Genomic DNA, 23,685 nt, shown 5'->3' on the forward strand with positions numbered 1-23,685 from the left:
TTGCACCAGTCGAGCAAAAACTTGGTATGTGGAAACCTCATAGTTATATAAGAGTTAGGCCGTTTCCATCCATGACAATGCGGAAACTGCCACCATTTCCTAGAGCATCTTTGTATTTGCAATCTTCACCCAATCAAGGTTTTATCGAATGGCGGCCATCACAGGAGAAGATGGCAAGGTCTTGCAAGACAAGATCAGCCCAAGCAGCCAAAATCTAAGCACATCTCAGCTCGAGGATGGTAGATTGGAAAAGAATATTGATGACACCGAAGTGAAGCACCCCAGACATGGCCTCCCAGCGTGGAAGTGGGCTTTGACCTGCGTAGGCCTCTATTTGGGGGCTTTGCTCTACGGTCTGTCCCACTCTACCGGCAAGAATAACGATCGTTATGCTAACATTAATATGCGCATGTGTAGGCCTCGACACAACAATTGCAGCTGACGTTCAAGGTTCAGTTTACGAAGCACTCGGTGAGATCCAGAACCTGCAATGGGTCGGGCTTGGCTTTCCAATGGCGTCCGTTGCCGTAGTCCTCTTGATGGGCCGACTGTACAGTATATTTGACATCAAATGGCTCATCATAATAACCACCGCCATCTTTGAGGTCGGAAGTGCCATTTGCGGCGCCGCTCCAACCTCAGATGCTCTTACCGTTGGCAGGGTCATTGCCGGAATCGGTGGATCTGGCATGTACCTTGGGTCAGTTTCTAGTCACATCGAGAGCATTGATATACGTAATAGCTGACCTGGCAACAGATGTTTGAGTTACTTCTCAGTCTTTACAACCAACAAAGAGGCTAGTCTATATAATGCAGGCATTGGTCTCGCATGGGGGTTCGGTTCAATTCTCGGACCTGTCATAGGTGGTGCCTTTTCGGACAGTAGTGCAACATGGCGTTGGGTAAGAAGAAACTCGATGTAATCTCTAACACGTAAGAGAAAGCCATGCTAATTATCCCACATAGGCCTTTTACATCAATCTCCCCCTTGCTGCTCTTATGTCGCCTGTGTACCTGTTTATTTTCCCGTCTTTCCGTCCCAACAAAGAGAAGACAATTTTGCAGTCGCTCAAAACCATCGATGCGGTGGGTGCCGTTTTGAATGCGGTCGTGTTTGTTCTATTCATGCTCGTCCTCACCTTTGGCGGAGCTACCTGGGCTTGGGGCTCCGGACGGACCATTGCAGCGTGGGTGGTGTGGGGGGTGTCGTCGGTTATGTTTATCCTCCAACAGACATTCTTCATCTTCACTGATGCGGAATCACGGCTACTCCCATTGCACCTACTTAAAAGCAGAGCGCTAGTTCTTGTTTGTGTCGGCACTGCTACCTCAGCCACTGTTGTCGGCGTCACGATATACTACATCCCGCTCTTGTTTCAGTTTACCCGTAACGATTCTGCGCTTCAGGCTGCCGTGCGCCTCTTACCCTTCATTGTCTTTTTCATCTTCTTTATTATGGTGGCTGGTGGTTCCCTTCCTGTTGTGCGGCGCTACAATCTCTATTATATCCTCGGCGGAGCCCTTGTCGTTACCGGCGGCGCCTTGCTCTTTACTATTACTCCCGAGACCAGCGTAGCTCGCATCTATGGTTACGAGATCCTCGTGGCTGTTGGGGCTGGCATTCCTTTTCAAAATGGCTATGCCATCGCTGCCTCCAAGGTCGCCAAGCAAGACCGCGCCGCAGCAATCGGGCTAATTAATGTTGCGCAGATCGGCTTTATGGCCATATCGCTTGCCATCGCAGGTGCCCTGTTCCAGAATCTTGGATATCAATCCTTAAAGGGTGCGTTGGCGGAGTTTCACTTCCCAGATGATTACGTCCGGTCGGCGCTGGCTGGGAGAATCTCGCCCATTTACAATTCCACTGATTCGAATGTAATCGATATTGCCGTCCGCGCCATTGTTGATACTATTCGACGAGTGTTTGGAATGTTGATTGGAACCGGAGCGGCGCTCCTCGTCGGCGGCTTGTTGATGCCTTGGGAGAAAGCCGACTTTGCTGCGGATCTTGAAGATTAAAAAAAAGTAAGACGCGCTTAATAAAATGAGCCACTCCCAGTTGAATTTACAACTAGCGTCGTTCGGTAGTAAGAGGTTTCCAAGCAAAGTATCTTACAGAATCTGGTATGGCTTGGTAAGGTCTATGGATTATAACTTTTGTTCTTAGATTTAGAAAGCTTACATAGCTTATCTTGAGTACTTATATTTCTGTAAGCTAGTTACTTAGCATTTCTTCCTTTTATGTTATAGCCCTTATTAAATTTAACTCCTCAGCACTAATCTTTCATTCAATCCATAATAACTTCAGCTTTATTATAGTAGCTTGGTGTGTAATATAGAGTGTTCATCGGAGGACATTTGTGGGAGGTTTATGCTACATTAACTGAGCTTTCACCTCATAAGGGATTACTACTCTATCATTGTCGTCCAGAAAAAGCAAGTGTAGGAGTACAGGAAACGGGCGCCATATTTGTTTGTAACGCACAAGGTCATCCAGGCGGTATGACATCAGTACCATTGGACTTGATATCATTGGCTACACACAGCACAAACAGATTACTCTCAGGCACAACAATAGTCCTAACCGAGACTGACATTACCCAATTTTGGTAACCACAACGCCCAAATCATCAGCTACGTGGCTTTGGGCATCATCAGAGGTAAAGTTAGGATGCATCTCTTGCCATTGTCACGAAGCTAAGTATGAAGAGATTCTGCGGGCAATTAGGACGAAAAGTTAGTCTCCAATGAGCATTTGGAACGGCCTCTAAAGTCGCGGTTGTAATCAACCCTTTCATTTTGTGGAGTAATGCTATGCGTTCAATCCGCTCAGTAATACATTGACATGCTCCTTGAAGTAACATAGAGACATATAGCCCATGCAAATATTGCTGCCGTAGCCCCGCATGTAGTGTATAGTTTGAATGCGGCGGTAATGCATACTTTTGTTGGTAGTCCAGTTTTGACCCAATCAGAAGGTGTTATACTATTTGAAAAAGGTAAGCAAGAATCCAGACCCATCGGAAATTTGAATAATCATCGGAAGTTTCAATAATCAACCCGGTTCAAAGCAACATTTGAGAAAGAGCATGTGGAGTTGGAGCGGGTTTGTTAATAAGCTACTTATTAGTAATCTAGCAATAGATACTATTGTTAACTATATAATCTCCTTGGTATGCTTATTTTAGATATCAGGAAGAGTAAATAATTGAAAGAAGAGGCTTGCTTTCTAATAATATATATTTTCTCTTGGGAGATACGATTAATCTATAGGTTTCTATTCTTATAACCCAAACCATTGTAAGTATAGACCTACTACAGAATAAAAAGAGCCTCTACATGTAGATCAAAAGGCTGCGCTGATATAAATCTTCATCCAGCTAGACTCAAAGTATAATATAAAAGTAGCAATTACTCGAAAAAGTCAGAGGGAGCCCAAAATGTCATCTATCATCTACGTAGTATGCATTTATGCATCATCCTGAATTGAGTAAAGTACCTACCTGTACGTGTGGTGCGTGTTTCATTTAGCGATTTGTCCCGATGCGATGCCCGCGTTTCACCTCGCTTTTGTTTCATACGAGTAGTCTGCCTTGCTGTTCAATCACCTCCTCCAAATTCTCCGCTCTACAGGTTTCTCTGTCATCTGTAGATAGGTAGTTAATAGTGAAGTTTTGTAGGCCGCGGTTGGATTTGTATCCAGGAGAATCTTCCAATTGTTCTATATACAATTCCGAAGAAATACCCAATGTCTCGCGCCACTGTCTAATTCAACTGATACCACAATATCTCTACATTATCCGAATAAACGACGCAAACCAGGCAAGACGTTCGCTGCAATGACCAATTGAACGTGATGGCGGAAATGCAATGAAATCAATAATTCGGCTGGCGCTGCTAAGCGACTGAAAACGTCAACCAGCAACGCGCTTCACACGCCAGGCTATCAACCTGAAGACTGCAATGTCACCTAGATCTGTATACTTCATATAGAGATGACAGCTGCGCGTACCATGTTGGACAACATCCATGACGACCTGCCCAGGACGCTAAGTGACACCAATACGTATACCTTGGGTAGAATTGGGCCTCATAATGTTGTACTAGCATGCTTGCTTGATGGTTCATTAACAAGCGGCCATGATGGAATAAGTAGAGAATAAGAGAGCAGCATACTTCAAATAAACTACGTAGTGGTTTTTTAAAACACAGTATATGCAACTGAATATATTGAAATATAGAGCCCGCTCTATATTCCGCTGTAAACCACCTTTGCAGTAAATCTGATAGGTCCGTCACACAAGCATTAAAATTAAACTTATGCGTAGAATTATTTTCTGCCCTTACAGAATGAATAATGAGGCGGCTAGTAAGCGACCACATGTTTTACTCTTTGATATTTCCTTTTACATATTAAGACCTTGTAAATGATTTATACAAAACTGTTCAGTATCTTCCAGCAAGTGACTTCTTAAAACCATGAAATCATCTATTAATCACGCTGTTGGTCTATTTCATTACTTGGATGACGAACCTCCATTTTTTGGGCCCTTATTTTTGTTTACTATGCATTATTTATATATTTATTAACCCAACTATTAAGAAGCGAATTGTTCACTTCGATCGCCTTAGTCTTATTCAAGTATGCGCTTTCATATGATGCTAGTTTCATCAAAAGTATCTGGGCTTTTGACAATGAAGTGTATTAAATAACGTTATTTGCTGGCATCTAATAAGAATCAAGAACCCTGTAGTATATTTATTGCGACTGTAATATCTATCAAGCGCTTAATGCGCCATTTGCCAATAATTATGTAGCCGCTTCCCTACTCCACGTGCCAGCTCCGTCTGGCCAGAAATCTGGAGTAGTTCAACTCTTACTAACGCACTGATTACAAACAAAGGCTTAGAAATGAGTTTTTCAACTGACAAATGTGTTTGATGACTAAAAGCTCTGTGTGATATTTGGTGTCGGCCGCACAGGCCTTTTATTAGCGTTTCCATCATATCAAGTCTATTAACGAATAAGACTATGTAAGAACTTGGTCTTTTAGACTATCAAATAAGAAATGAGGCTAGTATTAAATCCCGCGGGGTCCACTTAGAGCAACATGAAGGCTGTCGCTTCTGTGTTGACTCCAAATCGCTGAAATGGTAAAGCGGCACGCTAAGAGGTTCGCAAACATCCATGGTTCATTTATACTATAACGTTCTCCCTATTCATAAAGATAATAGGCCAAATCTGATACTATAGTTGGTTTCGCTTCTTACATCACGGCTAGTTACGAATTTTGTGTCAGTAAACTCCTTAAAGTCTACATATTATTGGTTCTTCTACTATAAAAGTACTCCATTATAATTGTACAGCGGAATACCCACATCTGGGTTTCGAACTTGCTTTGCATTTAAATTTTCGGCAACACTGTATTTTACAATCAGCGTTCTCAGCAGTTCTTACTTCGTAAATATCACAATCACGTCGTTTAGTTCAACATGCCAGTGTTATTGATAGTATGAGGTTCTTATGGCTTGGAGACTAGGCCAACTCGCAGTTTACCCTCCCCTCTTGCTTACCTGCTGAGGTATACTTTGCATTGACATTTCTTCTTCTTTTTGAGAAAGTCGCCGAACTGTTTCTGGAAAAGACGCGTGGGTACCTTCGTGATGATGTAACATCCCCCCGCATAAGCGTAGGATCATGATTGTAAATTAGTAACAGATTCTCTTTGTCACTAGGTTGAACAAAACAAAGCCAATTTCTTCAAGTCGAAATCACCGAATATTTTTTCTTCTCTTCAACAAACTAAGTAAAGCGGAATTAAAATCGGTAAGCACTAGGTACTATTAGTTGCAAGCAAAACCAATGGTCATTTAAATAATGAACATCTGTCTTATTAACGGCTCCTTGCCTTCACAGATCTGACTGAAACGTATCAGCAATTTATTCCAATTTCAAATTTTCTTCGAGCAATTCTCCTCATACATCATGTCTTTAAAGACTCTTCCCGTTGTCCAAGTAATGGAGTTACCCACTGGATCACCAGAATACGAAGCCTCGCGAAGAAATTTGCTTGAAGAATTTGCTACCAGGGTGCCAGAGGAACTTCGACTCTCTCCAGATCTCATCAATAATGCCCCCAGGAATGTCACGGACATTCCTCGAAAATGTGGTCTTTTATCCCCCGAAGAAATTGATATCACTGAAAATTACGATGCCACTGCACTAGCAGTACTCATTAGAGAAAAAAAGGTGACCTCGGTGGCGGTTGCAACAGCATTCGCTAAGAGGGCAATTATAGCACATCAGCTGACTTCTTGCCTTACGGAATGGTTCATGGACGAGGCTATTGAGCGAGCTAAATACTTGGATGAGTATTTGCAATCTACAGGAAAGACAGTTGGACCTCTCCATGGAGTCCCCATCAGTGTCAAAGACCTCTTTCCTGTAGCCGGACATTGGTCAGGTCTAGGCTTCCTCGTGGCAAGATTTAAAGAAAAGGAAGACTGCCAGATAGTATCCATACTGCGAGCCGCCGGAGCCATTTTCTATTGCAAGACCAACCAACCCCAAGCAATAATGCATATTGAGAGCACTTCTTTCTTTGGGCGCACTTTGAACCCTCATAATACTGGTTTATCGTCGGGAGGGTCTACCGGAGGAGAGGCTGCTTTACTGGCTATGCGAGGATCCGTCCTTGGCCTTGGAACTGATATTGGTGGAAGCATTCGAGTCCCCTCTAGTTTCTGTGGCATCTATGGCTTCAAACCAACCTCGTATACTCTTCCAAGGAAGGATATCCTGCCAATGGGGGCATTGGCGGAGCTCAGTATTCTGGCTTCAATAGGCCCAATGTGCACTACTTTGAGAGACTTGGATCTCCTTACTTCAGTTACCCTGGCATCTAAACCACATTTATTAGATCCAAGGCTAGTTCCGATCCCATGGACAGGTCTTAACACAGCACCAAAGCCTTCGCCGTTGAAGATTGGTATCATGATGACTGATGGTCTTATTATTCCACAACCGCCAGTCACCCGAGCTTTAAATTGGGTGGTGGAGAAATTAAAGGCATCGAACGCCTTTTCAGTCAAAACTTTCGAACCATACGAAGTATCTACAGCTCTGAAGAACATACATCTTGCGTTTTGGCCAGATGGCGGCAAAGGCGTAAGAGAGCTCCTAGCTGCCTCAGGCGAACCGATGCTTCCCTTGACTCAATGGGAGTTAAAAGACACTGATGGATTAGAACTCAAGCCATGGGAAATTCTGCAACAACATGTAGCACGCGATAATTTTAGGTGTGACTTTGCTCGTCATTGGGAATCTCAGGATGTTGATATCATTATCTGTCCCGCCTCTGTTGGTCCGGCAGGGGAGCACGAGACAGGCTTTTATTGGAACTACACTTCTTTCTGGAATTATGTCGATTGCCCTGGCGTTGTTTTCCCTACACCTATCAAAGCTAGAGCGAAAGGAGCTGAAGGATACGCAGCTGATACTCCCCCACCACTCAATGAACAGGACAAACATGTGCGAAAGATGTGGGAAGAGGGTGATTTTGAAGGGGCTCCTATTGGCCTGCAGATAGTGGCGAGAAAGCATCATGATAATGATCTATTTGGGGCCTTGGAAAAACTGCAGTATGTTTTGGAGTTGCAATAAATTGCTGGTGGGGGTATGCATGAAGTTTTTATGTATATGAGGCAGCAAAAGTTACTTTGTTTGTATTTAAGGACATATGAGAGTTTTTGATACTAGTTTCTTAGTATAAGGACCCAATAGCTACGTAAATCCACCTTGACACCCAACATTAATATTTGTCTTGAGGATGAAACCGTATTGTTAGATATGCTTGGATATAATTTTCCTTATGATGGCTCTATGGTATGTATTTCTAGGCTCCACCTAGGCTCATCTGCATTACTAACATGCAGCTCTCCCAGACATCTCGCTGAGCTTCACTAGGAGGTACCGACTACATGTATTTCCGTTGCATTAGGCCAGCTAAGGGCCCCCTTGCCGCCAGGATATTTGACCCCGCAAATACACGTAGAAGGGGGGAAGAGGAGAGAGAGGAGCGGGGATGCGCTCATTGAGCACACTCTTATGTTCTGAATGCTACTATTTTGTTTACTTATTGGTTGCCTAGCCGCCGGTCAGTTTAGTTCTATTGGCTTCTAAGACCCATTTTGTAGTTCTAAAGTTGCCTCACTAGCTTGCATTACAGCCATCAGTTATCGCTCAGCGACTAGGGAATTTCTTCGCTTTCTAGATAGCTGGAGAAGAAACCACATACAAAAGCTACGTACGCCACCATCTTTACATATTAGTAGGTCTATTCACAAGGAGAATTTGTCGGAGATCACAAGAAACATCGATATCGCATACGTATCTCTCCATTATATACCCTCAGCTTCGCTTCACGAATCCAATTGACTCATTAAGGAATCTATGCTCATACTCCCAGTTCGAGATGTCTGCCCATCACGGTGGCTGCCTTTGTGGCAACATTCGCTACATGTACGATACAGAGCCGATAAAGAAAGTCAGTGCGATTTATCATCTCCTTTTATAGCCGGCCAGAACCATGGAATTAGCTCAACTGATGTTGCTTTGGAATTCTATCGCAGGTTCTCTGCCACTGCAATGATTGCCGCAAGATCAGTGGCAGCAGCTACAGCGTCAACTTTCTTGTCCCTGAGGCAGCATTCCGGGTAACTGCCGGCACGCCAAAGGTGTTCAGCAAAGTCGCTGATTCAGGCGAGACTATTGTCAGTTACTTCTGCGGCGACTGCGGTAGTATGATATGGCGCGAGTCTCCCAATTCTGGCCCTAACAAAGTGCTGAAGGCTGGGACATTGGATGACAGCGACGGGATTCTTTCGACTGCGGTAATCGATGCAGAGATTTTTACGCGCTCCAGATTAGAGTGGGTGCAGCCTATAGCTGGCGCAAGTCAGAGGACCGCATAGTGAGCGGTCTCTCGGAGTGATCATATCACAATAGCGTCAACGGTTGCACACACGTCTTTATGAATAGCCTGTGATGGAATAGACAGAGGGAAAGGAAAGGGGGGCGAAAAGAAAGACGAAGAAAAATATGGCGTTTACAGTAACCAAAACGTCGTGCCGTGCGCTGTGGATCATGCTGCACATATACTGAATAACTCCAAAGCTTACGCCACAGCACGATGCATTCTTTGTCGTTAATTTTTCTGGTGCATTGTTATAGCTAGATCATTACAAAATGGTGTATATACAGGTACAGAATCGATTAGTGCCTATTAATCATGTCCGTACCGCACGTTGATATAGGTTACATGGCACTTGCTAAGCATATAGGACAAGTTAGTGTAGATAAGTAGGTATATAAGTTAGCCAAGCTGAGCATACTCCTCCTCGGTTATGCTATATACAAGTCTCCACACTGTACTCCGTAGATACTTTGTAAATGGCAGGGCGTACTTGACAATATCGCACCCCAAACTAGTAGAAACTAATACCCCACTACCTAGTACCGTGCAATCGTCGCTATATGTATATATTCAATGTTTCCGGTATTATCCTCAACAGGTTTGTTGAACAGAGCCTCTCGTGGAAAAGACTACTTATTATCATGTCTCTGTCCCCGTCAGTCCGGTACGCTCGTCTCGAAGGTAGTCGTACGTCCTTGGCACATCAAATCTGTCGGGGCTAATCTTTCTAGATGTTTCCCTTATTTTGCATTTTATCCAGTGTGCAGCAGAAGAACAAGCTCCTGGGACCAAGATAGCTGCAACCGAGGACAGTCTCGCTAAGACGCTGCACTTTGGGCCACCTTCAGATTCAGTGACACAAACAACCCCTCGCTTTGCATGGGCGCTTCTCATCTTTTCTCCAGACCAACAGTCTGCTGGCCTGCTGATTTATTTCCATAACTATTCAACCTGGATGGCAGCCCCCGGCGTATGTTTGGAAGAGTTATATGTTGTGCCCGAATATCGGCGTCATGGATACGCACAGATACTGATTGAAACGATGGCATCCGTAGCGGAAGCAGCAGGTTGTATCAAAATGGACTGGGTTTGCCTTTTGGATAATGAGAAAGCGCTTAGGTTCTATGACAAACTAGGTGCGAAACGAATGAAAGATTGGACTGTATTAAAAGTTGATAAAACCTGCATGCAGGAGCTGGCCGCTAGAGGGAAACAGTCTGGCGTGTGTATTGAACTTGACAGTACAAATATCTGATCATGGGTAAAACGGTCCCATTTCCCAGAAAGTATTTTAGAATTCCCATTTTGTAAACTATTTCGCTTCATCTTTTCTACAAAGTTTGCGCAGTTACAGGCAGGTTGTCTAGACTTTTGTTTTCAATAAGTTGGTACCTAATGATACCATCGGCAGCAGCAATTCACTCAATTTTTCTATGGGTGGATATGAGTACATGTATGAGATTGAGATAAGTGGAGGCAATACGGGCACTGCATTTAGCTTTCGGCGTTTTGTAAAAGAAGCTGCTGCAGCCAATCTATATAACCGCCCTCTTAACTTTATTTCTGGGTAGAAGCGATATCGTGGCTTGATTCCGTATTTGTATATATGCCCCCTTTTTCCTCTTATGGCCCTCTCAAACTTGTCTTCTTCTCACATCATCCCCTTCTCACATCACTTTGTCCTCTTCCATTAACAAATCGAGGTATATATAAACCTGAGAATCATGTTTCTCGTTTCAGCATTGACTTTCCCCCTTCTTCTCGTGACGGTGGTTGCGCAGATGCCTTGGCCAAAGGAAAGGCCAGGTGGCTTCCATATTGAAGACTTTCCGATGCTCAATATCGTCGAGAGAACCGCCATCGACCCGTATCTTTATCTGAGCAAGCCTGAACTTGGATTTCCGAAGCTTTACCGATGTCTCCCTGTATGATTCGCTCTACTGCTATTTCCCCTATACAATCGCTTTTGCATGATTATATGATAGAACTAATTTCCCTCCATAGCAAGAAGAAGGTGCTGTGGATTACATAGGCTGCTCCGTTGTAAATTCTCAATGGCAGAAATTGTTAAATGGAGACGGCAATCTCGTTGTTAATGGTGGACAGTGTAAATCCATCACGCAGGCATGCTGCCAAACTACCATATGTGCGCCTAAGGAAGTTGATGTTATCCTGACTGTCACGGAGATGGATCGTTTGTTCTTCAAGTTCTCCGAAAAGTGCCTCAGTCGCACTAAAGGTGCACTTTACGTGACCACCGGCTGGGATAACGTGATAATGACATCGAGACCACCGAGATGCATTCAAAAGGGTCATCGGCCAGATTCGAACCGTCGCAGCCTGATGAATGAATCATATTGGGAAAGTTGAAAGGACATTTTGGAGAAAATAGGCTTTAATAGATGTATATTTCCATGATTTTATTTTATATTATAAAAACCATTCTATGTTCTCATTCGATGTATATATTTTATATAAAAATGTATTGCGTTTATAGTATTACTACCGACATAAAAAGCATAAAACTATCACTTCATAAATGTCTCTACGAATAATGTGTAAAAGAACGAAGCTCTTTTATGTCTTGACGCCATACTCTGTACCTTATACAATATGAATTGAAGCTACAAGAGCTCGATATTTTTAAAATGTATTATTATGGAGCTGCACTATGGGAAGTTTGTGCTTGGAGGCTCACCTCACGTTTTGGAAGATATTCATCGTACTTGTATGGAGCCGCTACCAGAGCATATGCATGCAGCAACTAGGCAGCATCGGACTCTAGGAAAGTGGTTTATTAATGTATTCTTATTGATCCATGATATGACGTTTCTTAACATAAGACTGCTTCTGGATACATAGGTTTAAGTGAAGCAGCACCACCTATACGGCCTCTAAGCTAGTCCACCTCCCGAGAACATTCGCGATGCTACAGTTTTCACAGCATTAATAGCTGCCAGATAAAGGCCGGGCCCTACGCTGATTCTCGCCACTCCAAGCTTGGCTAAATCAGCTGTTGTGAGGGAACCGGGCGCCCCAGACATAATAACTGCGACCTTGCCGTCCAATTCTTTGACCAGCGTCTTGACAGTTTCGCTGGTTAGGCCTTGTCCCTGACCACCCCAGTAGAAAACTGTGGTTGCACCGGCTTCCAGAAACGCTTTACCACGCTTAATGGCCTCTGCGAGTCTAATTTCGTACGTCAAATCGGGAGAAGGCGCAAGGCGAAAGGCGTCGCATCGAGCGTTGAGGACAAAGTCTGGAGCACCAGCCTCTTTGGCAGCTTCAAGAGCACGCTTGAGTCGTACTACTTGGTCCTCAAGTTTGTATAGGGAGCCTGAGATACCCTTATCAAACCCGGCAGAAGGGATGCTATCCTCGATATTGGCGCCGGCCGCTCCATATTCGACGACTGCGGTGACAACTGCTGTGATTAGGTCACCATATCCATCTTGAATATCTACTGAAAGAGGGAGGCCTGCTTGCTCAGCGAGGGGAGCAATCTTGGAGATGGCTTCGAGGTTTTGCACCATGGAAAGCTCTTCATCTTGAATACCCAGTGTAGCAGCAATGGCGAATGATGCTGTGGCTAATGCTTTCACAGGTCTAGAAGACTCTGAGTTCAAAGAAAGAATGGTATTTAGAGAAGAGACGTCCCAGACGTTGGATAGAACGAGAGGAGACCCAGGCTTATGAAGTGCCTTAAGCTCCTGAGCTAATTGATTGGTGGAAGGCATTTTGTATTTAAGATGCAAGTGAGATTAGAAGTGAGAGAGATGGAGATATCAAATTAGTAGAATAGAGGATGAAGTACCAAGCTATATATATAGTTCGCATCAGCAATTTAGAGTATATCCGGATTGACGTTACGTACAACACATCCTCCATGCAGAACCAATATCGACAGCAACACTATAGCAAACTATTACCCCACCATGCTGCTGTCATTATAAAAGCCAGGCGGAGTTAGCGGGGACTGGGCATGTAAAAGCGATCCAGCGCTAGGCTCACTACGCAAGTATTCAATGTGATTCGCTCCATAGATGCAGGGGCTATGGGGCAGACCTGGACTCGATTCGCTGTGGTATCTCCTCTAGTGATGCGTGCAAACGTGTGAAGCGATTCACTGGCACACGTATGATTCGGAGATAAAGACTGAGAGATGGGATACTCATCAATGCAGCAACGCATATGGCGAGTGACTCATGGTGGTGACGAGTCGACAGCGTAGTGAGCCGTGATTTTGGAAGCCAATCCGGACGGCTCGGTCGTGGCGGTTTAGTTACAGCGCAATAGCGAATAGCGACTGCATTTGGTATATTGGAAGCAACATGATTACAGATTTCACGACCTTGCCACACATACCAAAGCGGTACCTATTGTTGGGCATTGGCTATTGAAGTTTCGTGCATATTCAGCTGCGATATAAGATATAAGCACAGGCTGAGAAATAGACACATGTATACCTACTTCAGCAATTATGTGAAAATTACCAGTGATTGACGGAAATTGGCAGTCGATTTGTAAATCTATATGCACGTCTAGCAGATAGTTCAAGGAGTATTGTAATACTATTAGAGCAGGTAAGTCTTTTGTACGTAATACCCATCGATGGTGAATCAGACGGGTGTCACCTACGGAGTACACTTCATACTCAAAATTTTAAGCTTGAACAGACCTTTGATTGCCTTAGTGGCGCCCAGATCCGGAGTAGGTATAGCAGACACTCTATATAAAGATGGAAGCGCAAGCCGAACAGTGAGTTCAAGTGTATCCTTAGTATTAAAGCTTGTGGTGTAGTTCTTAATGTGTTAATATCACAACATAGCTGCGTATTATTTGAAAGTTTTGCCGCCTGAACTTCCATTTACACTCTGCAATACTGCCCCCCGGAATAGAAACAAATTCCATTTCCATTTACGGATGATTCTCGTTTCGGCGGGGTCTATTCGCTGACTAAGGATGAATGTCTACTACGGTAATCCGAATCATTGATTGGATGGCTCATCTTCAGCATTTTCTCTGCTTCGAAATGCTGCCATTGGATGGACTTTGATATGCAGCATGCCGTGTTCAGTAGCAAAATCCGACTAAGATCGCTCTGCGTCTCGTATTTGCTTCTGGATATGCTTTATCACAAACTCAGTGCGGCGTTGGACAAGCTCTCGACTCGTGCCCTTCACTTACACGCCAATCAGCTAATGCCATCATATTCTTCAGCCAGCAACGAAATGCATGTGATAGCAGGGCATACTCACGCCATATAATTCTGCTATTCCCAACATCAATATTCTTTTCATATTCCCTTCTTCACAGATCACGGCATGTCCGTCATTTTGCATCTCCCAATCCATCAACAAGACACAAGGTCTCTCATCTCAGACAACGCCTCGGTAGCCGAATGGGTTTAGCCTCAAGCTGTCTCTAACACCAGCTCCACGCCAGTCAGCTTAGCATCTGTTTTCCACCCATTTTTGCTTCACCACTTTTTTTTTTCTCGTGCTACAGTAGGAATGGAGCCACATGCATCTTTACCGCCATACTAATACTATGCTACGTAAACAAACCGAGAGAAAAAAGCATGAGTCGCGTGACGGTATCCCGAATTTTGTAGCTGGACCTAGAGCCATCGACGGCATTGGCCGCTCTGTTCAAGGTCCGGGACCCATTATACGAAGCTATACCGCCTTATGTATCTGTTTCTTGCTTGTGATGCTGATGTAATGGTCGATCTCGATCTCTATTTGCTGGCGAGGAAAGGGGCTTGCGTCACTGAAAACATGCCGAGCCTCAGAAACTTTGGCGTATCACAAATTATTAGCCTTCCTTTGCCACAACCAATTCTCTTTCTCATTTCAATCTCTCCCCTAATTATACTTTTTTTAATATTCCGTCCCCTAGCATTCGTAATTCAATTCTCGTATCTCAGGTCTATTTCTCTCTGTATTATTTCTTTTTTATTTACCCTTCTTTCCCTCCTTCTCTTCTTTCTCTTCGCCCACCTCGACAGTGCTTGTCGCCCATCTCGAAGCTTCTTCCAGACTCAAATCGATTAGGTCATCGCCACTTCACCTGAGTAACCTCTCCAACTCGCTCAAATAACCGCGACCATGATTGGAGGCTCAGAGCCCTCAGCGACCTCCAGGCTTTCTGCCTATCTCTCCAAATTCAATCCCGTGCCAGCTTTCCCCGAGTATACCGGACCGTTCAAAGTCGGCACGATTGACGTCGAGATTCCAGTCGCCGATCTCCCTTCGCCAGCTCCACGACCCGAAAATGCCAGCGGTATTCCAACAGTGCTGTTTCGAGTCTTCTACCCAGCTGTCGCAGAGTCGAACGAGAAGCTGATTAGCTGGTTGCCTGCGCCGCAAAGACACTATGTTTCAGCTTACACCAAGTTCATGGGAGTTGGACACACGCTGGCTGAGCTCCTCTCGTATGTCACCACCCAGGTTTTTTTTTTTATTATTTGTTCAACATTAATACACCGTACTGACATTGATTGCTACAATAGATTCCTGCCCCGACACCTTCATTATACCTCCATTCCCGCCCATAAAAATGCTACATTGGCATCTCCCGAGACCGAAAACAACCGATGGCCAACCATGATCTTCTCGCATGGCCTTGGAGGCAGCCGAAACTCATATTCATACATTGCTGGATCGCTTGCCTCCCACGGAGTTGTTGTCATCTGCCCCGAGCATCGAGATGGAAGCTCCGTCACTACATATGTTCGCATTCCTGGCCAACACGGTCGCCTTGCCCGGAAGGTGATCCCGTACAACCGAATTTCGCACGAAGTTTCACCAGAAGTATATGAGGCTAGAGAAGCGCAGTTAAGGATCAGATTGTGGGAAATGGGCCTGATACACGAGGCCATCTTAGCCATCGACGCTGGCCGAGAGCTTTCTAACCTCAACCTCACTACCCCGAGCCTGAGCCAGTTTGTTGGTCGCCTGCATGTCAATGACCCTGGCAGCATTATCTTTGCCGGCCACAGCTTTGGCTCCACCACCATGTACCAACTCCTTAAAAGCACCTATTACGCTACTGTTCCAGAAATAGCTGGCATGGAGGCGCCATTATTTACACCTTCAGAGGACAGCAGCATTCGGAAACAGGTGACAGAGAAGAGTGTCACCATGCTCCTGGATATGTGGTGCATGCCCCTGCTGTCTCCCAACTCTAGTGCTCTATATAACCTTCCGCTTCCTTTATACGCTGATGTTCCCTCGGCAGCGGGCGGAAATGCTCTCTTGGCTGTTGAATCTGATGCTTTCTTCAAATGGTCAGAGCATCTCCATGCTACGGCTCGACTGCTATCGCCCGATCCAACGGCCAAGGTTGTGACACCAGAGATCTTTGAGACACCCAGTGGCAACAAACTTGCCGAGCCCAACTTCTTCTACGTTGTCAACTCAGCTCACTTGAGTCAATCTGACTTTGCCATTTTGTTTCCCCTCTTGACCAGAAAGGTGTTCAATGCTGTCGAGCCAGAGCGTGCTCTTCGGTTGAACTTGCGGGCACAGCTACAGTTTCTCCGAGCAAACAAGGTTCCTGTAGCACGGACATGGATTGGAGACCTTGTCGATGGAGCTCATATGGACAAGCTGGATCTTGCAAAGAAGGACGCAAGCGCGGAGGTAGTGGCTGATGGATTGAACGACGACAAGGCCATTTTTGACAGAAGCGGAAACAATATTGTTGACAGCTGGAAATGGATCGACACTATCGGCATGGCAGAGGAGAAGGAAAGTGAAAAATCGACGACGGAGAAGATTGAACAGAGCGAGGAGCAGATGAAAGGCGAGCTGGAGCCCAGCGAACAACCCTCTGAGCCAGCCACGGTCAAAGGCGTCACTCTGCCTCAAGGCCATGGTTGGCGGGAGATATGAGATTAATCGCCGATTGGTAATGCTTGTGGTGGATCACAGTGATGATAATACTCGATGAACTCCCTTGTGTTATTTGGCCGTCTACCGGTCTGTTTTTGATATGCGTGTACGAACACAACTACCTGTGGCTTCGCTTCTTTTTTGTTCCTTTTATTCCCTTTGCTTTTTTTCGATTTTCTTTGTTATTTTGTTATACACTTTGTCAATCATACACTGTATACGGAGTTGAGGCATGGGTTTCGTTTCAGGCGCTGATTATAGAACGGGATGGATAATGACCAAGCAATCAATGAGAGGTATAATTACACCTCGTATGTATTATACATAGATAGATAGATAGCAGCGTTTCATTTGTTGCAATGCATCTTTTTTTTGTATTTAACCATCCATGGGTTTCCTTATATATTAAATTACGTGATTTTACCACGATTTCCTTAGGTCGCTTTGCTGTGCTAAGAGGGCCTGCGAAAGAAGCTTTTATCATATGGCTTGTTATTAATACCCATCTCCCAAAATAAAATCAAGACCTTTCTTTGCCCCTTTGTCAGGAAACTCTTATCATTACTTCATACATCCAAATCTAGCTTTTCCCAATTATAGCTTCTCGTTTGGATACTTCTTAGCAAACAGTCCCAGCGCCTTGATTGTAAATGTGTACTTGTAGTTTGGATACGAAATCATGCAAGATTTGTTGAAGACGCCTTCAATGTTCTCCTGCAACCATTCGCCGTTTGCCTGCTGCCGGTCGGTGATGAGTTTAATGCCCTTCTTGATTCGCTCCATATCAGGGTAGTCCGCCTCAAGTAGGGCGATCAGAGCCCATGCAGTCTGCACGACAAGGGATCCCGATTCATGCTCAATGTACGTCATGGTTTCAGAAGCCTAAAGTTGTTGGATTAGCACAATGTTCCAATCAAACTACAGCTCTAGACTGCCAAAGGGGCAGAAATTTTCTTACCTGGTAACTCTCAGACCATCCGCCATCTTCACGCTGCTTCGAAATGAGGAAATCGCAGCCTCGCTTAGCTACTCTGCTGTTGGAATAGTTTTCTCCAATAGCAGCCATACTTTGGAGTGCAAACATTGCGGCATAAGTAAAGCAAATTCCCCAGCTTCCATACCAACTGCCGTCGGGCCTTTGGTAGCCCTTAATCCAGTTGGTAGCTCTCTTGATGAACAGATTAATCTCCTCAGTTCTGTATTCAGGCCAGTGCTTGCGGAATAAAGACAGTACTGTGACACATGCTGTTGTGCATTCGGGGTAGTCGTATTCAACCATGATTCTGCCAAATACCTCTGCCGCGTTGAGCAACTCTAGGTACTCGCTACCTCTTCGCTGCTCGTATGATGAGACTGCGCCATTGTCATTCTGATACAGCAATAGCGTATCAACGGCATCGAAAATTCGCTGATCTTCAAGAAGCTGCGGGTAGCCTTCCGTTTTCTGGAGTAGAATGACTGCCTTGAGTGCTTCTGAAATACAGTCGCTGACACCATATCCCTGGTCTTTGTTGCTAAATGGCCAGCCGCCTTTCCGGGGTTGTCGGTAGCATTTTTCTTGGTCTTTGCAGTTCTCTCTGATTTGCTGGCTCTCTAGATACTGAAGCGCCTTCAACAGCATAGGTCGCCAGCGCTCTTTGTCGTGCAGCCCCGACTCAACCACAGCCAGGATGGCAAAAGCAGTATCCCAGCACTGGACGCCGTTTGTGCCGTTGCACAGCATTCCTTCATCTTTGACCCACAAGAACTCTTCCAGTCGCTCCCTGTGCCTCCGTACACTGAACGCATCTGGGCCGTCCCGGATATAACACACAATCATATTCATCGGCGAATTGACCGGTGCTAAGCCTGCATAATCTGTATTTGCATCTTCCATGTCGACAAGCTCACTTGCCCACTGCTCTCCTCGTTCTTTGATGAAATTGAAGCGGAGGTATGGATTATAAACATTGACCAAAACCCAATTGACTGTATTGAGCAGCCATGATTTTGGATTATAGTTGTCAATAGGCGCAATGCTGTTTCGGTGGCTTGCCCAGTTGATCTCTGCGTGGGGCGTGACGAACAGCTCCTGCTTCAACCCTCGGATCTCATCTGTCTCTTCACAGCTCCATCTCTTGGAGTAGATGTATCCCATGGGCAAAAACACTTGTCGAATGTGAATCCACCATCGCCAGGGAGCAATTGGGACCCAATCTGGCAGCAACCAGATTTCAGGAGGCACAGGATTCACAATATCCCACTCCACAACGCCCAGGACCGCCAGCCAAAATTTGCCCCAGTGAGGGTTATTCACTGCACCCCCCAGCTTATGCAGAGTTGCTCTGGCCTTCACCATGACGGGCTCCTCAGGATCCACGCCAACGAGTCGAAGGACGGTATAGTTCATAGCAGTGCCAAGGACTGTGCTTTCGCCCTCAATGTGCAGTCCCCAGCCACCATCTTTGGGATGCGCCCGTGCGGTAAGGTAATTCTTTATCTCGGTCGCGTAGGCGTCGGGGATGGGCGTCTTCGTCACATACCAAGCAACGACAACGCCCACCAGAAGAAACATGGGGCCGCCGTACTCGCAGCCCCAGTGGCCAGAGGGCAATTGAAGCTTTTCGAAGAAGGTAAGGCCGTTCTCGGCAGATTCGAGCGGTGTCGTAGCTTTCGGCAGAGCGGGGAGATCCTAGATGCAGCCACTGTCAGTCTTGCATTTGTTGGTTTTCTCGAAGCCGGTGAGAAGCATACCATGGGCAGATTCAGGTACCATTTTTCAGCATAGCTCTGCGGCCACTCCTCGGCTGCCTTGTCGTCCTCGAGATAGTGCCACGTGTGGCGGCTCTCGTCGTCTTTCATTCTCCATCTCGTGAGGTCTGTCTTGCCACCGACTTTGGGTCGCTTGGGAAAGCTGTCGGCAGAGTCGTCAGAGGCTCGCTTGCGGGACTTGGCGCTGCCGATATCTCGACCTGTGGCGGTAGCCATCGTGATGGAAAAGGCTCTGGTGATGCGAATGGCCAATTGGTCACAGACTGGAAATTGGCAGCCTTTCCCAAGATTTATAAGGTAAGAGAAGGTGCAGAAGCATGGAGATCCAAATGAAGCGAAGGGGTTGCGTTTAGCGTCATCCAAGCCTCTACACCACATTTCTCGCTGTTTAGCGGTGCTTGTGCCTGACGGTGACATCCACTGGTCCCTGATTGGGGGCGCCGGGCTCCAACCTTAGCGGGCGACTGTGCGCTAAAGGCTGCGAGATTGACCGCTAATGCAGCCATCGTGCGCGCTGAGACTGCCCTCGTATTCGTATGCGGCAATCGTCCCATGCTCGCATTCGAATGCAGTCCATATCACATCCAAACCACCAATCGCCAGCCACTCTCAGCTGTACTGCACGACTCCAATTGACGGACTGCTCAAAAGCCCGGGACTGCGAACACACCATTTGTTTCTCATCACATGCAAATATCAATGGACTGGACGACAACGAACGTCATACGCCGGGATGGGGAGCAGCTTGTTACCCAGCCTGGAAGCATCACATCGGCTGGGGCTGTCATATCTCGAATCGAGTCCATCTTGGAGTCTGTCCTTGACTGTGTGGCCGAAGGAAAGGAGCTCCTGATCGACTTTGCCACAGGTAGAGAAGATCAAACCACCCAAAAGATCCATTTCCCAGGAAAGTGTTTGCAGGAGGCCACAAAATTCGGTAGGCACTATTGCTCAAGCGAGTGATTCTTGTGTTCTGCGTCTCATCTTGCAATTCCAAGCTCGGATCCTTCTCATTTTGCAGCTCGCCCACGACGCTCTGGTTTCGGGGATAGTATTGACCAAGCGGTTAGTACAGTCGATTTTTTATAGGTATATCTTTGGCGCTGCTAAATTCTGACACGGCCATCGCAGCCACATCTTCTATCAGCACCAAGAATTATTTGGCAGCCAGAGGACGGTGGATAAGCTTGTAGACAGCCTTGCCCTAGCACTTGGCATTCATCGTGATGAGTTGAATATTGTATGTGAAGTTGTGAAGTGGCGAAGTACTGACCACTCATTTGAGCACGCATTTAACAAATATATAGGTCGCCTCTTCAAAGGGAGTCTTCTCAGGATGTCTCAGTATTCGCCTTCAAGATGATAGAGTGATTGGTCCCGCCACAGGTGATGCGGTTTGTAGACCTGATTCTACCGCTTGTTGCCTGATTTTAATACTTGACCAGGGGATTACGCTACCAACGACTGGATCAATTGCGACCATAAACTGCGAAGCCACACGGTGGATTCTCGTCGTTGAGAAAGACGTTTGTGCAATCTTTTCAGTGTCTTCGTGTTTGTTGACCTGCTAACTCTTTTCCAAGGCAATATTTCGCTCTTTGACATCTTCGTCGTTTTGGCAAACGTCTCGTGTTGGTCCGGGCATCATCATAACAGCAAGTTATATCGAATGAGCACTTCTTACTGATGTAGCTGACGTTGAAGCCACAAGGCCAAGGGGTATCCGGACATACTCACATGCTCGTTTCTGCAGCTCATCCGCTTCAACTGTCCACAGATACCAATATTTACACTAGTCGACTATGACCCTGATGGGCTCAATATTTTCCGCTGCTATCGTTTTAGATCTAACAATGCAATTCAAGAAACAGATGCTACGACTTCAAGTATACGCTGGCTTGGAATCAAATCACAAGATCTTCTAGAATATGGGACTTATCTCAATAGCTCGATAAGGCACTCTTCAGCCAGCCAGCAATTGACAAATAGTCAGTCGTCCGAGGAGAGCAATAGTTCGAAAACGTCAATCTCGTCTACTGAGTGTCGTGACCCTGTTTCATTTCTTTCAACACGCGATCGTAAAGTCGCCGTCGGGATTTTAGAAAAGCTGTTAGACGTCAAAGATGATGCTGAAGTCGTCGAAGCCCAGAGAGAACTTCAAGTCATGTTGATGATGGGCGTCAAAGCTGAGATACAATGGCTCGATGAAGCAGGAAATCTCACTGACTGGCTCGACTTCAAGCTTGGGAAGCTCCTTTTATAGGTAAGAGACTCTTAGAATCTCGCAAAAATTGCCACATAAGAGCCAAAGCCATTTTAGTCGAGGGAAGGCTGCACTTTCCGTACTGTTCCTTGGTAATAGGGCTGTTGCACTACTAGATGTCGATTTCCGTTTTCCAGCTCCTAAGATAGTCATCCAAATTGACGAAGATTTTACAACGTGGAATGATCCCACATATATCTACGCATAGCCGTCCTTTTCCGACCTCTTCACTACTGTGCCGAAATACTTAGGCGTTTGCCTGTCCAAATGCATCTACTGCGGTATCATTCTTAGGCATACGAAGACGTTTAATGTCGCCGGCATTGAAGAAGCATTTGCACGATGGTCCATCCTGATAGGAACATGGTGCATTTGCCAAACAGTGTCTTATATGCATCTGCTCCTATCACTGTCCTCAATCGATAGATGCTGCGATTTAAATTGGCGCTCGCATACACTCTACACTCTGCATGCTCATCCACTTACCCGGAAAAGCTTTGAAGGCATAGCGGCGCACAGTGCAAAAATCGCGGGGCAAAATTTTCACACAGTCCCCTCCACCAATGAAGAAGTGTGCTAAAATTTTATCTTTGCAAACTCAAGAAGAGCGAGTGAACTCATATATCACAATGGCGCCGAATCTCACTGAAGAAGAAATCGACGATCTCGTGTATTTCGCCAGAGTAGGCGAGGATGCGGATCTTACCGAGACGCTGACGGCCTTGTCAGAGCGCGAGAAGGCGACTCCAGCTGAGATTCTGCTGGCCGCTAAGGATGAGGGCAAATCAACGGCTTTACACATGGCGGCAGGAAATGGCCATTTAGGTAAGAAAAAGTTGATACGAATTCTCTGAGAATATCCAGCATTAGCTGTGAAATTGTCTCTGTCGAATCAGAGAAATCCGGTGGAGAGAGGCGGGAGGCTGATGAGATGCTCAGAAACTGTTCGCAAACTCATTCAATATTTTGATGAGAGACCAAAGGAAGAGAAGAAGACTTTCCTGGACGATGCCAATGAGCATGGAAACACCGGTATGCACTGGGCTGCTCTTGGAGGCCACCTGGACATTGTCAAGCTTCTCATGGAACAAGGTGCTTCACCTGCACTGGCCAATGAGCGAAACTACGTTCCCCTGGACCTGGCTTACTTTAACGAACACAACGACGTTGCGCAATTCTTTTTGGCATCTGCCGGCATGCTGGAGGAGAAGAACCAGGAGAGCGGATTGAACGGTGCCGTAGAGGCGGTCAAGCTGGAAGAGAATGAAGGCGAAGGAGAGGATAACTAAGCCTCTGCTTCATGAGAAGCTGGAGAGCGCTTGATAAACAGGGAGAAAAAAATACGGTTAGGAGACAACTTGTCATGGCGGTGGGTACATCCAAGGAACTAGGCAGATATGGAAGATACGGAAGGCTTTGTCGGAACAAAAAAAAGGATACGATATATGGGATCATCTGGATTCGGATAGACTTAAAAGAGCATTGCCGCTCTAATTTATGAATTTGCGTTAGTATAAGAAGCAGCCTAAGATTGCTGGTGAACTCCGTTTGAGGCGAAAGGTGAAGTTAGTTTGATTGGTAATCGCGGCCGAAGCAGAAATCAATGGTAAAGTTATAGACTACTGATGAAAGTAGCATTCCCATTTGATACGACGCCGATGCCGCATATGGCTGACTCCAGGATCGGCTCCAAGTGAGGCGTCTGCGGCGTCTTAAGCTGATAAATTATGTATGTGTCTACTCACCATCCAAGAGGATCCGGAGACAGAGCCGAGGGATGGCTTGACACTTGAGCTAG

General features: G+C 45.7%; 10 protein-coding genes across 10 annotated transcripts; 8 read left to right on the plus strand and 2 right to left on the minus strand.

Annotated features, from left to right (window-relative positions):
• Positions 1-148: 148 nt before the first annotated feature.
• On the plus strand, positions 149-2,019 carry TrAFT101_008386 (uncharacterized protein; the record flags this gene model as incomplete). The annotated part of the gene is made up of 4 exons (XM_024910575.2): positions 149-353; positions 418-700; positions 758-902; positions 967-2,019. 4 exons carry the CDS (start codon positions 149-151, stop codon positions 2,017-2,019), a joined length of 1,686 nt encoding a protein of 561 aa, XP_024762202.2.
• A 3,967-nt stretch (positions 2,020-5,986) lies between these two features.
• On the plus strand, positions 5,987-7,663 carry TrAFT101_008387 (uncharacterized protein; the record flags this gene model as incomplete). The annotated part of the gene is made up of 1 exon (XM_024910574.2): positions 5,987-7,663. One exon carries the CDS (start codon positions 5,987-5,989, stop codon positions 7,661-7,663), a length of 1,677 nt encoding a protein of 558 aa, XP_024762201.2.
• An 811-nt stretch (positions 7,664-8,474) lies between these two features.
• TrAFT101_008388 (uncharacterized protein) lies at positions 8,475-8,973 on the plus strand (the record flags this gene model as incomplete). Its single annotated transcript, XM_024907977.2, has 2 exons — positions 8,475-8,546; positions 8,632-8,973. 2 exons carry the CDS (start codon positions 8,475-8,477, stop codon positions 8,971-8,973), a joined length of 414 nt encoding a protein of 137 aa, XP_024762200.1.
• A 615-nt stretch (positions 8,974-9,588) lies between these two features.
• TrAFT101_008389 (uncharacterized protein) lies at positions 9,589-10,334 on the plus strand. Its single transcript, XM_024901857.2, has 2 exons — positions 9,589-9,656; positions 9,707-10,334. Exons 1-2 carry the CDS (start codon positions 9,617-9,619, stop codon positions 10,228-10,230), a joined length of 564 nt encoding a protein of 187 aa, XP_024762199.1. The 5' UTR covers positions 9,589-9,616; the 3' UTR covers positions 10,231-10,334.
• Positions 10,335-10,699: 365 nt separating this feature from the next.
• Positions 10,700-11,345, plus strand: TrAFT101_008390 (uncharacterized protein; the record flags this gene model as incomplete). Its single annotated transcript, XM_024909705.2, has 2 exons — positions 10,700-10,900; positions 10,980-11,345. The coding sequence occupies 2 exons, from the start codon at positions 10,700-10,702 to the stop codon at positions 11,343-11,345; spliced, it is 567 nt and encodes a 188-aa protein (XP_024762198.2).
• Positions 11,346-11,755: 410 nt separating this feature from the next.
• On the minus strand, positions 11,756-12,818 carry TrAFT101_008391 (uncharacterized protein). Its single transcript, XM_024907976.2, has one exon. The coding sequence runs from the start codon at positions 12,710-12,712 to the stop codon at positions 11,870-11,872; it is 843 nt and encodes a 280-aa protein (XP_024762197.1). The 5' UTR covers positions 12,713-12,818; the 3' UTR covers positions 11,756-11,869.
• Positions 12,819-14,839: 2,021 nt separating this feature from the next.
• Positions 14,840-17,284, plus strand: TrAFT101_008392 (uncharacterized protein). Its single transcript, XM_024905143.2, has 2 exons — positions 14,840-15,411; positions 15,490-17,284. Exons 1-2 carry the CDS (start codon positions 15,086-15,088, stop codon positions 16,871-16,873), a joined length of 1,710 nt encoding a protein of 569 aa, XP_024762196.2. The 5' UTR covers positions 14,840-15,085; the 3' UTR covers positions 16,874-17,284.
• On the minus strand, positions 17,158-19,957 carry TrAFT101_008393 (uncharacterized protein). Its single transcript, XM_024903767.2, has 3 exons — positions 19,607-19,957; positions 17,832-19,544; positions 17,158-17,755 (listed from the first exon to the last, which is right to left on the minus strand). Exons 1-3 carry the CDS (start codon positions 19,838-19,840, stop codon positions 17,468-17,470), a joined length of 2,235 nt encoding a protein of 744 aa, XP_024762195.1. The 5' UTR covers positions 19,841-19,957; the 3' UTR covers positions 17,158-17,467.
• A 366-nt stretch (positions 19,958-20,323) lies between these two features.
• Positions 20,324-21,549, plus strand: TrAFT101_008394 (uncharacterized protein; the record flags this gene model as incomplete). Its single annotated transcript, XM_066128318.1, has 8 exons — positions 20,324-20,561; positions 20,623-20,689; positions 20,756-20,864; positions 20,932-21,018; positions 21,070-21,150; positions 21,208-21,279; positions 21,336-21,393; positions 21,470-21,549. 8 exons carry the CDS (start codon positions 20,324-20,326, stop codon positions 21,547-21,549), a joined length of 792 nt encoding a protein of 263 aa, XP_065984436.1.
• A 901-nt stretch (positions 21,550-22,450) lies between these two features.
• TrAFT101_008395 (uncharacterized protein) lies at positions 22,451-23,176 on the plus strand (the record flags this gene model as incomplete). The annotated part of the gene is made up of 2 exons (XM_024909704.2): positions 22,451-22,712; positions 22,827-23,176. 2 exons carry the CDS (start codon positions 22,451-22,453, stop codon positions 23,174-23,176), a joined length of 612 nt encoding a protein of 203 aa, XP_024762193.2.
• Positions 23,177-23,685: the final 509 nt, after the last annotated feature.

The sequence above is a fragment of the Trichoderma asperellum genome, chromosome 5, assembly GCF_020647865.1.
Source record: "Trichoderma asperellum chromosome 5, complete sequence".
NCBI lineage: Eukaryota > Fungi > Ascomycota > Sordariomycetes > Hypocreales > Hypocreaceae > Trichoderma > Trichoderma asperellum.